Source organism: Muntiacus reevesi, chromosome 13, assembly GCF_963930625.1.
Source record: "Muntiacus reevesi chromosome 13, mMunRee1.1, whole genome shotgun sequence".
NCBI lineage: Eukaryota > Metazoa > Chordata > Mammalia > Artiodactyla > Cervidae > Muntiacus > Muntiacus reevesi.
In genome coordinates, this window is record NC_089261.1 from 63,580,585 (window position 1) to 63,594,038 (window position 13,454).

General features: G+C 40.5%; 1 protein-coding gene across 4 annotated transcripts in view; it reads right to left on the reverse strand.

Annotated features, from left to right (window-relative positions):
• SH3D19 (SH3 domain containing 19) overlaps window positions 1-13,454 on the reverse strand; it is a 79,781-nt gene that overhangs the window by 19,098 nt on the left and 47,229 nt on the right. For all 4 annotated transcript variants that reach the window (XM_065903932.1, XM_065903931.1, XM_065903930.1 and 1 more), the window contains exons 8-11: window positions 11,379-11,494; window positions 3,632-3,693; window positions 2,443-2,707; window positions 32-100 (exon numbers count right to left, since the gene is read on the reverse strand). In XM_065903932.1, coding sequence (XP_065760004.1) covers window positions 32-100; window positions 2,443-2,707; window positions 3,632-3,693; window positions 11,379-11,494 — 512 coding nt within the window. The remainder of the gene's footprint in view (window positions 1-31; window positions 101-2,442; window positions 2,708-3,631; window positions 3,694-11,378; window positions 11,495-13,454) is intronic.

Below are 13,454 nucleotides of genomic sequence, written 5' to 3' on the forward strand. Positions count from 1 at the left end.
ATTTGTCAGTAAAGAAGGAGCTCTACTTTACCTTACAAGAAAGTTCTCCAGGGTTTTGTGGGATGACATCTTCATTGGCAATTCCATGAGGCACAGACATCTTGAACATAAACCAATATAAAGGATTATTCATAATCAAATAACTGTGTCCTAAGAGGCCGATCATGTGGGGATTTGGCACACGCGCCTGCAGCATAACTTCCAGCGGGTAACCTCTTCACCCAGCTTCCTCAAGCTCAGGATCTAGTTGGCGGGGCTGGTGCCTCTCAGGACACGCAGAGTCCTTGGGGGCCTGGGGCTGAGCCCACAGGACTCGGGGGCTGAAGGCGGCCGAAGGTCCCCCTTTCACTGTCACAACTGGGAAGGTCCACCCCACCAGGTTCCCAGAGCGTCATAAGGGCGAATGCCCAGTACTGACCTCACAGCCTGCAGTTCAGGGGGGCTGACGGGGGATTGGTGTGTCCTGTGTGGGGCTGGACAGGCTGCTTCTACCTGCCTTCAATCTCTTTCCCTGCAGTCTCTCTGGTGCCGCTGCCTGACCTCAGTCATTCCTGGTCACTCAGCCTTGTCTGATCTCAGAATGGCTTTTACGTCTGTGGCCTCCTCTGGCCAGAGCACTCTGCCCCCTGCCTTGGTAAATTCTGGCTGATAAACACGGGTCAGAGGGCTGTAGAGTACCCAGGAGATGTGATCACACAAGCTCATGTAGAACAAGAAAAGGAGGCTGCCCTCGGGAGCAAAGACACAGTACAAGGGTGCGGGCCTAGGAGGCGGGGAGGATGGGGTGGCTTCCAGCAGTCTGTCGGGGCGTCAAGGTGCCAGAGTGGCCCTGGGGGGCAATTTAACAGTGGGGCACCCACAGGAAAGATGAGGGGTTTAAGGAGTTATTTTGTAAAGAGGCATACTACTCTAATCTTCATCATTTTGATTTATTAATTTCTTTACTTTTCTGGCCTGGAGAATCCCATGGACTGTATAGTCCATGGGGTCTCAAAGAGTTGGACACGACTGAGAGACTTTCACTTTCACTTCACTTTTAAGTTATTCAAATGCTTTATTGACATTATACAGCTAGGCTAAGACCTATAAGCAAAATCTGATACCCCCAATGAGGCTCTTAACATGGAACAGGCAATATAATTAGAGACTTTACAATTAGTAACATGATTTTCTTTCTCTTTTTTTGGCTACACAGTCTGGGCTTTGTGAGAGCTTAGCTCCCAGACCAGGGACTGAAACCGAGCCCCTTGCAGTGGAAGCATGTACTCCTAACACTAGACACCAGGGAAGCCCTGTAACACTATTTCCTAGTAGGGCTTAATGGTAAAGAGCATGGGCTTAGACCCAGTCAATCTGTGTTCCAATCTTGGCTCCACCATTACTTGCTTTGTGATCCCAGACAGGCTATTTAATTTCTCTGAGTATTATTTTCTTCATCTGCCTAACAGAAATAATAATAGCATCTACTTCACAGGGTTGATATGAGGAACAAATAGTTGTTTAATATATATAAAGTGCTTCAAACAATGCCTGACTCATGAGTACTCAACACATCAGCTGCTGCTTTTATTATTTTTAAGTAAGCTATCCAAATTAAAATTTTATCAGTTTAAATGAATATGAATATATATGAATACCATACCTCCTTCTTATCTGTCTATTTCATTCCCTTAAGAAGAGGGAAAAGAAATCCTAAATGGTTTAAAATGAAAACAATTTCCAGCTCAATGATGGAACTGTAGAACAATATGAAATGAATAAATGCTGTTCTTGTTAAGAGCTACTGTTGTACAATTGTTTAAAAAGTGCCAACACTCCAGCTCCTTATCATTTTAATTTGCTCTAGATTTCATCAGGTTAACCTGACCAAAGTAGAGAGAACACATCAACTCCGAAGACAAAGGCTAAGGTCACATAGGATAAGAAAAACATTCAAAGAGAACAAATTTAATATCTCAACTATCTTGATTATTGATGAAAACTTCTAACTGGTAACTATTAAATGGACCATGATAATCAGGTTTAAAAAAGTGGAAAATGAGGGAAAAACCATTTTAATAAAAACTTTCTTTCCACTTCACTTCAAATTTTACTCTGTGGGCAAGGAAGATATAAGATATAAACTATACTGAGATGTGAATATAATATCTGTCAGGTACTCCCATCAGTATAACCTACCGGGTCAAGTTCTTCAGAATTTCTGTTTGGTCAAGCCAGACAGCAGACTGCAATCCCTGCTGCCCTGCTTCCTTTTCCTCTGTTTCTAATAATGAAACTGTGCTTTAACAACTTAGGTTTTATCACAGCCTACTTGTCTAAAACACTCTAGCATCAAGGGGCAATTACACATTTGTCTCACCAACTTTTTCTAAGGAACAGGGGTCTTATATATACTTTAGGACAAACCTCTGGACCAGAAACATTTTTAAAAGCTACATTTACCATGTACTTCCTGTAGAGAGGGTGTCCTGGTTTGGGACGCGGGGGCAGTACTGGATCTTGATTTTTAAAGACTTGACTCTTGGCTTTTGAGAGTCCAGGTGCCAAGTTACTTGATTTTTTCTGAAGATCCATGTCAGAAGAAGACCGATTAAAAGGCAGCTTTTTATTTGATGTTCTGGTTGCTGGAAGTTTAGGGGGAGGTGGTCTCTCGGGGGCCCCCTTGGGAGGAGGCTGTCGAGCTGGTATGACTTTTCCATTTACAGGCCTGAAATTCAAGGTGCCAGCTGTGAGTTAGGGTTTGATTGATGGTAGGTTCTGCTTTGTCCTTTCTTACACACACACACACACACACACACACACACAGGGCTTTCTGCTAATGTAATACCATTTACTGAAACGTGCTGGGTATGCTATTTTTCAGCAAATGACTGCTGCATTAAACATTATATTATTAGAAGAAATGCCATGATGTTCCAGCTTCCTCTTATCTTGCACTAGAGATTCATTAGTTCAAGACAAACAAGTATTTACTATCATGAGCTCTCTAAGGCCCCATTTGCTCTTAAACACACCATGACTGTTTCAGAAAACTAAGCACTTTCTACCAAAGCCTGAGATGAAAAGCTTATAATAAGATATCATGTAGATGTGATGGGGTCTTCTAGATGATCAGGAAGGGAAAAACAAACTCTAATGTTCATGTTCTAGGAATCATTATTAAAACTCTAATTTAGATTAAAACAAAGAAAGCTAGTTCTGAAAATAGGATAGCAACACCAACCAATGGACTTTTATAAACAATGGAGTTTGATAATAATAATAATAATAATAATGAAATAATAAAATTTTATAAACAGTGGAGTTTGAGCAAACTCCAGGAGATGGTGAAGGACAGGGGGCCTGGCATGCCGCAGTCCACGGGGTCACAAAGAGTCAGGCACGACTTAGCAACTGAACAACAACAGAGATTCGTGTGTGTGCTCTGTGAGTTTTTAGATTGTGTTAAACAAGAAACAGAGACTCCTACAACGTGCTGTCAGAAACAGACTGTGGGCTAGTGGCCTGCATAAATTTGTGAGTTATTTCTAAAAAAAGACAGAAGGCCAACAACACAGAAAAGAAAGTCTGGTCTTGGAGTCATTAGATTTTCTTTAACTGACTTTTTAGAGGTTTTCCCACGCTTACCTACCTGGGTGGCAACCTTGGGGGTCCTCGCACAGATCCTCCTGATTGACCAGCAATGTCAGATTCCTGAAAGAATCAGAGAATGATTTTCAGTTAAGGTTAATCTGAAACAAGGCATGTCAAGAGGAATTATGGACAAATTTTTGGCTAGATCTATAAGTGGATCTATAAGTAGCTGAGTTACAGAAAGGAGATTAGAAGAGTTTTCTCATCTCGGTCCTCACTGTCCATGTCACAGTGCAACTGAGAACAGAGAGGTAGAGGCTGGGGGTCTGCTGCCGCGGGCCATGGCCCACCCGACGGCACTGGAGATTGCACACCCAGCATGTTCTAAGGAATTAAGGATGGTGCTTAACTCACGATAGGCTACAGAGCGCCAATTTAAGCAGGCACTGTAGGGAATTTTTTTTAAATATGGCATTTATTTATCCCATGACAATACTTAAGATATGCAGTGCTCCTAAGTTTAAACATATAGTAAGTGAGGTGGTTGATTAGTGTGTTTTACCTAGAACAGCCAAATCTCTCATACTGGCTGGTTTCCACATTGTGTGGTGGGTTTTGAACTGGAAGGAAGTGGGAACATAACAGAAACTTAAGGAGTGGCCTGAAAGGAAAGCATGTGAGAAGAACAGAGAAGGCTTGAGAAAGCAGACAGCTTATACCACAAGAAACCCTTGGAAGAAAAGGAGCAGCCATCATGGTCAACAGAAGAGTCTGAAATGCAGTACTTGGACACAATCTCAAAAATGACAGAATGCTCTCTCTTCGTTTCCAAGGCAAACCATTCAATATCACAGTAATCCAAGTCTATGCCCCCAAACAATAATGCTAAAGAAGCTGAAGTTGAATGGTTCTATGAAGACTTACAAGACCTTCTAGAACGAACACCCAAAAATGATGTCCTTTTCATTATAGGGGACTGGAATGCAAAGTAGAAAGTCAACAGATACCTGGAGTAACAGGCAAATTTGGCCTTAGAGTACAGAATAAAGCAGGGCAAAGGTTAATAGAATTTTGCCAAGAGAACGTGCTGGTCACAAGAAATACCCTCTTCCAATAACACAGGAGAAGACTTTACACATAGACACCACCAGATGGTCAATACCAAAATCAGATTGATTATATTCTTTGCAGCCAAAGATGGAGAAGCTCTATATAGTCAGCAAAAACAAGACCAGGAGCTGACTGAGCTCAGATCATAAACTCCTTATTGCCAAATTTAGAGTTAAATTGAAGAAAGTAGGGAAAACCACTAGACCATTCAGGTATGACCTAAGTCAAATCCCTTATGATTATACAGTGGAAGTGGGAAATAGATTCAAGGGACTAGATCTGATAGACAGAGTGCCTGATGAACAATGGACAGAGGTTCGTGACATTGTACAGGAGACAGGGATCAAGGCTATCCCCAAGAAAAAGAAGTGCAAAAGGCAAAACGGCTGTCTGAGGAGGCCTTACAAAAGAAGAAAAGCGAAAAGCAAAGGAGAAAAGGAAAGACATTCCCATTTGAATGCAGAGTTCCAAGGAACAACAGGGAGAGGTATGAAAGCCTTCCTCAGTGATCAGTGCAAAGAAATAGAGGAAAACAACAAAATGGGAAAGACTAGAGACCTCCTCAAGAAAATTAGAGATACCAAGGGAATATTTCATGCAAAGATGAGCACAATGAAGAAGAGAAATGGTATGAACCTAACAGCAGCAGAAGATATTAAGAAGAGGCAGCAAGAATACACAGAACTATACAAAAAAGATCTTCACAACCCAGATAACCATGATGGTGTGATTACTCACCTAGAGCCAGACATCCTGGAATGTGAAGTCAAGTGTGCCTTAGTAAGCATCACAAAGAACAAAGCTAGTGGAGGTGATGGAATTCCAGTTGAGCTATTTCAAATCCTAAAAGATGATGCTGTGAAAGGGCTGCACTCAATATGCAAGCAAAATTGGAAAACCCAGCAGTGGCCACGGGACTGGAAAAGGTCAGTTTTCATTCCAATCCCAAAGAAAGGCAATGCCAAAGAATGCTCAAACTACTGCACAACTGCACTCATCTCACACGCTAGCAAAGTAATGCTCAAAATTCTCCAAGCCAGGCTTTAACAGTACGTGAACAGTGAACTTCCAGATGTTCAAGCTGGATTTACAAAAGGCAGAGGAACCAGAGATCAAATTGCCAACATCCGTTGGATCATCGAAAGAGCCAAAGAGTTCCAGAAAAACATCTATTTCTGCTTTACTGACTATGCCAAAGCCTTTGACTGTGTGGATCAACAAACAAACTGTGGAAAATCCTTAAAGAGATGGGAATACCAGACCACCTGACCTGCCTCCTGAGAAACCTGTATGCAGGTCAAGAAGCAACAGTTAGAACTGGACAGTTAGAACAACAGACTGGTTCCAAATTGGGAAAGGAGTACGTCAAGGCTTCATATTGTCACTCTGCTTATTTAACTTATATACAGAGTACATCATGAGAAATGCTGGGCTGGATGAAGCACAAGCTGGAATCCAGATTGCTGGGAGAAATATCAATAACTTCAGATATGCAGATGACACCACCCTTATGGCAGAAAGTAAAGAAGAATTAAAGAGCCCTTTGATGAAAGTGAAAGAGGAGTGAAAAAGTTGACTTAATGCTCAACATTCAGAAAACTAAGATCATGGCATCTGGTCCCATCACTTCTGGGCAAATAGATGGGGAAACAATGGAAACAGTGTCTGACTTTATTTTGGGGGGCTCTAATATCACTGCAAATGGTGACTGCAGCCATGAAATTAAAAGACGCTTGCTCCTTGGAAGAAAACTTATGGCCAACCTAGACAGCATATTAAAAAGCAGAGACATTACTTTGTCAACAAAGGTCTGTCTAGTCAAGGCTATGGTTTTTCCAGTAGTCATGTATGGATGGGAGAGTTGGACTATAAAGAAAGCTGAGCGCTAAAGAACTAATGCTTTTGAATTGTGGTGTTGGAGGAGACTCTTGAGAGTCCCTTGGACTGCAAGGAGATCCAACCAGTCCATCCTAAAGGAAATCAGTTCTGAATATTCATTGGAAGGACTGACCGTAAAGCTGAAACTCCAATACTTTGGCCACCTCAGGCAAAGAACTGACTCGTTTGAAATGACCCTGATGCTGGGAAAGATTGAAGGCAGGAGGAGATGGGGATGACAGAGGATGGGATGGTTGGATGGCATCACCAAGAGTTGGTGATGGACAGTGAAGCCTGGTGTGCTACAGTCCATAGGGTCACAAAGAGTTGGACACAACTGAGCAACTGAACTGAACTGAACTATACATCTAGAGCAAAGGCAAGTTTGGATGTGCTGAGAAGATTTTTGGAGGAAAGAGCAAAGGGAGGTGGTGTGAAAAACAAGAGAGGGAGAGTTGGAATCTTTGGTCTGAAAGTAGATGAGATGGGATGGGGAACACATGTAAACCCATGGCTGATTCATGTCAATTTATGACAAAAACCACTACAATACTGTAAAGTAATTAGCCTCCAACTAATTAAAAAAAAAAAAAAAGAAAGTAGATGAGAGAAATTGAAAGTGTGGAGATCAACAGGAAGACTTCTCTAGGAGAAGGGGTTCAAACTGTGATAATTAAATAAGTTTTCTGAACACGTTATTGCCCAGGGGTTGGGTAATGACTATAAAACATGGAAAATTTTTTCAGATCATCTATTGAATGAGAAGTTAGAGGCTCTTAATGCCAAGACTTTTATTCTTTATTTCAAGGGAAAAGTCCTCACTGAATTCTTCTAATTCTAATTGAGTCTCTTTTTTTCAACTTTGCTACTTTCTAAGCCCTGACCATTGACATCCAGGAAATAATATTTTTCCAAGATCACCAGAGGGGAGGGGAATGCTAGGTCTTTAAAATGACATTCCTTTTTTTTTTTTGTAAAGGTGATATAGCTACAGATTGATAATCTTTGGGCTAATTTGGTCTCTTTTCCCCCTTCTTATCTTACAAATGAGTTAAAACTCACTTTTGTGGTTTGTAATTCACACTGAATATTTATAACTTTTCTTTAAATACCAAATGATTAATTGCTAATAACTGCGATCATCTGAATATGTTTCAATGTTTTATAATCCCATTTTAAAAAACAAATTAAGCTTGCCCTTAAAACCTGGTTTCACTAATGAGTTCAGTTAATGTAGTGAGGCAAGTCACCAGCTCATAAACCCTGCAATATTACAGACCATCATCCATGCCTTATAAATACACTGCTGCCTATATGCCTCCCAACAAATCCTGCTATGATACCTGAAAAACTCATTTACTTCTTTGGTGACCTTTAAAATTGAAACAAAGAGAAAAACACTCCAGCAGATAGGTAGGAACTCATATACTTTTTCTTCAAAATTACTTAATAACTAAGGGCAGATTAGAAAAAGATGTATAAATTTGACATGGATGATGTACTTTAATAAAGACATACCACACAATCCTAATCTTCTACCAAATATTAGCTGCAGTTTTCTCTGGGTGGTTTATATATCTTTATGGGAAATCTTAAATATCTTTTTAATTTCTCAACTTTGAATTATGAGCAAAAATAAATCAGAAAAAAAGGCAGTATACTCGAATCTTCCAGGACTGTTAGGCACACTCGAAAAGGCATTGCTGCACTGGACAGACTTCACATACTGAGGAGGGGCTTGGTTCTTGCAGGAGCCATAGTCTCAGTGTCTGGTCAAGTTCAGGTTTGCGCACAGCTTCTGCTGACAGTCTTTGGAAGATTATTGATTAGGGATTTCCTGTTTTTCAATATTCCACACATGCATGGAGCTTGTAGTTGCCTTTTGCAGTTTTTCTCTAGCTCTGACATCCCTGAACTATGACTTTTGATGTGTTTGGGTAAGCATTTTAGTTCTGGGTGAAGTTGGTTTTTCTGTTTGTACTGCCCTGCAGATGCCATCTCTTTCTTCATCTTCCTTGGGATGGTTTCTTATGTTCAATTTAAAAATAATTCCAGTCCCTCCCCCCTTTCTTGCTGTATTTTCAAAAGACAGACATCTCTTCCAAAACCACATTCCTGTTCACTGGAATCACTGAGCAGCCTCTGCAGATGTGCCTTCTCTTCTTTCTCCAGGCACTGATACCACTTCTCACGTCCTGAACTCATCAGAGAGCTCGTGGGCTGCAGCTGAGACGTCTTCCACCTTCCGGGCCACGTCCCCCAACTCTCTCCCTGCGCGGGCTAGCAGAAGCCCTGGATTTCCACAGAAGTCTGCTCTTACTGACAGAATATGGCACCATTTGCCTCCTGATGCTTCTCACCCTGGAGTCCTTTATCGTTTAAGTGAGGACTGAGATTTTGCAGGGACAGCCATCTTGTCATGAGACGGAAAATTCCCTGGCTCTTAGGCAGGAGAAGCAGTAGAGGGTCTTTGTTCTGCGCCTCATCAGAAGACTCACCTGTCAAAGACCCTCTCTGCATGGGTCATCGCACTGGTGAAACATTCTTTCCAGAGATCTTTCCCCACACCTGAAGACTTTCTGGCCTCTGGTTGAAAATCCACTCAGTCATTGTAATTCTTAAAACAACAGGAATTTCTCAGTCATAGATTCCTGGCCCTGGAAATCTATGTGCGTGACTTCAGCCAAACCATTTAACCTGGGATCTCTTTCTTGTCTCTTCTTCCCTCAGACCCAGTGTGTCTGTTACACACGCATTCATTACAGCACAGCTCAGGGGGCTCTGAGCTCTGCCCACCCCCCTCTGTAAACACTGCAGGATGAGATTTCTGTCACGCTGTTCATGCGAGGCAGAAACAGTTATGAATAAAGTTCCCTCTCTAGATGGTTCAGTTTATTCTAACTTCCTTTTCTTTACTCTTTTTTTTCTATGTTGGAGTTGCTTTGTGGATTGCTTAACACCAAATGGAATAATACTTAATATTTTAATACAGCTTTATGGTTGACAAAGCCCATGACTCAATGAATGCTAAGTATGTCTACTCATCATCCTCTCACTCCATTCTACAGCCCTTCACAGTAGAGGCTAGTAACCTTCTCAAGTAACTTTTTCTCCATGGAAATACGAGATTTCCCCCATTCAACAACTCTATGGCAGGATCTCTATCATCCTCTTTTGGGTTTCCTTGGGCCAGTTTTAATAAAAATTTATTACCAATGACTTTGAAATGCAAGTGATCACTAAATTTTAATTCAGCCTACAGGAAAATCTCATTAACTTGATATTGGCTAATTCAATTTAATGGATCCATCAAAGAAATTTCTTTTCACTAGATGATTAGATCAGTTTGCATGTATAATAAGCATAGTTAACTCACAATGTAAAGCTATTACGAAATTTGAACTGAAAATTTGGCTCTAAGACTTTAAGAACTGGTTTCTTTTGAAACAAACTGTAAAGATAACCTAGGAATTTCAAAAAGTATGGAAAAATGGTATTGAAGTTGGACATATATATGGAATTTAGAAAGATGGTAATGATAACCCTATATGCAAAACAGAAAGAGACACAGAAGTACAGAACAGATTTTTGAACTCTGTGGGAGAAGGTGAGGGTGGGATGTTTCGAAAGAACAGCATGTATATTATCTACGGTGAAACAGATCACCAGCCCAGGTGGGATGCATGAGTCAAGTGCTCGGGCCTGGTGGGCTGGGAAGACCCAGAGGAATCGGGTGGAGAGGGAGGTGGGAGGGGGATTGGAATGGGGAATACGTGCAACTCTAGGGCTGATTCATATCAATGTATGACAAAACCCACTGAAAAATAAAAAAATTAAAAAAATAAAATAAAATAAAAATTAAAAAAAATTTAAAAATGTGTATATATTTAAAACTTTTGACTACCATCTGTTAACAAGCACATGCTAAAGCACTAATTTTAAATTTAAAAAATAACTTTCACCTAAATTTCAGATGAACAAATTCTCATGATTATCTTAAAATTATGTGATTCATTCAGTATTTCAAATATAATCTGATCAATGAACTAAATCTGTTTTCACAAAAATTTAAAGTTCTTGGAGATTTGTAATAACTTCCTCATCATCAGTGCTATTTAAAAGATAATGCTGGGACTCTCAGGGTGATCTGAGTTTGCCTGCCAATGCAGAGGACACAGGTTCCTTCCCTGGTCCCGGAAGATCCCACATGCCATGGAGCTACTCGGCCTGTGCACTCTAGAGTTCAGGCTCTATAAACAAGAGAAGCCACTGCAAGGAGAAACCCATGCATCACAACAAAGACTCAGTGCAACCAAAAATGTAAAAAATAAAAAAAAATTTTAAAAGACAATATACTGCTGCTAAGTCACTTCAGTCATGTCCGACTCTGTGAGACCCCATCCCTGGGATTCTCTAGGCAAGAACACTGGAGTGGGTTGCCATTTCCTTCTCCAATGCATAAAAGTAAAAAGTGAAAGTGAAGTTGCTCAGCCATGTCCGACTCTTCGGACCCCATGGACTGTAGCCTACCAGGCTCCTCCGTCCATGGGATTTTCCAGGCAAGAGTACTGGAGTGGGGTGCCATTGCCTTCTCCGAACAACATACTGGTATAGGGCAAATTATTTGATGATGAAGTATAATGAATTAGCCTAAGTCTTTTATCCTATATGAATTTTAAAAATATTAAATAAGTACATGGAGCTTAGAAAATGGTTTGTAATAAAGGTTTTATCTGACCAATAGTAAAATAATTTAGACATCAGCTGAGTACTTAAAATTAGTGCGTAGCTTAGGACAACCAATAATGACCACTTACCAAGTTTCTAGTTCTGTCAACATTACCAAGCTTTCCAGATACTGTGCTAAAGGTGTTTCCAATAGGTTTTTCAGTAGGGAGAGGAGGTGGGCTTTGTGGATCCTCTTCATGTAAACCTGGAAAAATAGAAATAATTAATCAGTAATTTCTAGTCTTCGAAGTTTTCACAGGATGAAAAGACTGCAGCTTACTTCCTTAGGAAAATGTCTATACACAAAAGAATAGATAGCTAAGCAAATGAGAAAGATCTCCTGGCAAATCTCAGAAAATCGATGGGTTAGCAGTCATCAGTTAATTTTACCAAATGTTTTATCAAGAGTAAAAATGATACTAAATAATTACAACAGTAAGCCAGCATTTGTTGGAACCTTCTATGGACCAGGCATTAAGTTAAGGCACTTTATTCATATGCATTTCTCTAACCGACATTTATCTAAGTGCTAGATCTGTTGAGTCCACTAGCTAGTAGCCACATATGGCAGTTTGAACTTAAATCTTAATTAAAATAAAATAAAAAGTTCAGTCCCACTGTTGCATGGACCACATTGTAAGTTCTCCGTAGCCACATATGGTTACTGGCTACCATATTAGACCGTACTATGCTAGATACTGTTGCATCCATTTTACCGATGAAGAAACTGAAGCTGAGAAGAAAACAAATGAACTATCCAGGTCTTGCTTCAACAGTACATGAACAGAGAACTTCCAGATGTATAAGCTGAATTTAGAAAAGGTAGAGGAACCAGAGATCAATTTTCCAATATCCGCTAGATCATAGAAAAGAGCAAGGGAATTCCAAAGAAAATCTGCTTCATTGACTATGCTAAAGCCTTTGACTGTGTGGATCACAACAAACTGTGGAAAATTCTTAAAGAGATGGGAGTACCAGACCACCTGTGAAACGTGTATGCAGGACAAGAAGCAACAGTTAGAACCAGACATGAAATGAAGGACTGGTTCAAAATTGGGAAAGAAGTACATCAAAGCTGTATATTGTTACCCTGCTTATTTAACTTATATGCTGGGTACATCATGTGAAATGCTGGGCTAGATGAATCACAAGCTGGAATCAAGATTACCAGGAGAAATCAACAACCTCAGATATAGAGATGATATCACCCTAACGGCAGAAAGTGAAGAGGAGCTAAAGAGCCTCTTGATGAAAGGGAAAAAGGAGAGTGAAAAAACTAGTTTAAAACTCAACATTTAAAACACTAACATCACGGCTTCTGGTCCCATTACTTCATGGCAAATAGATGGGGAAAAAATGGAAACAATGACAGATTTTATTTTCTTTGGATCCAAAATGACTATGGATGGTGACTGCAGCCATGAAATTAAAAGACAGTTCCTCCTTGGAAGAAAAGCTATGACAAAGCTAGACAGGGTATTAAAAAGCAGAAGCATCACTTTGCTGACAAAGGTGTGTACAGTCAAAGCTATGGTTTTTCCAGTGGTCATGTATGGATGTGAGAGTTGGACCATAAAGAAGACTGAGTGCTGAAGAACTGATGCTTTTGAACTCTGGTGCTGGAGAAGACCCTTGAGAGTCCTTTGGACAGCAAGGAGGTCAAACCAGTCAATCCTAAAGGAAATCAAACTTGAATATTCAATGGAAGTACTGATCCTGAAGCTCCAATACTTTGGGCACCTGATATGAAGAGTCAACTCATTGGAAAAGACCCTGCTGTTGGGAAAGATGGAAGGCAAGAGGAAAAGGGGATTGACAGAGGATGAGATAGTTATATGGCATCACTGGCTCAATGGACAAGAGTTAGAGCAAACTCTGGGAGATGGTGAAGGACAGGAAAGTCTGGCATGCTGCAATCCATGAGGTAGCAAAAGAGTTGGACATGACTTAGCAACTGAACAACAAAAACATCCAGGTCTTGATGCTAGTAACAGTCAGACCACAGCTTTGAACCCAAAAGTCTATTTTCATTGTAATAAGCCTTGCTGCTTCCCAATAGGTGGTGTGACCAACTCTCCCCCAATCCAAATAATTAAATGTGCTTTCCAATTCATCAGCTCCAGATTAATGGGCTTACTTGCTCTCATTTCCACACGCAATATCTT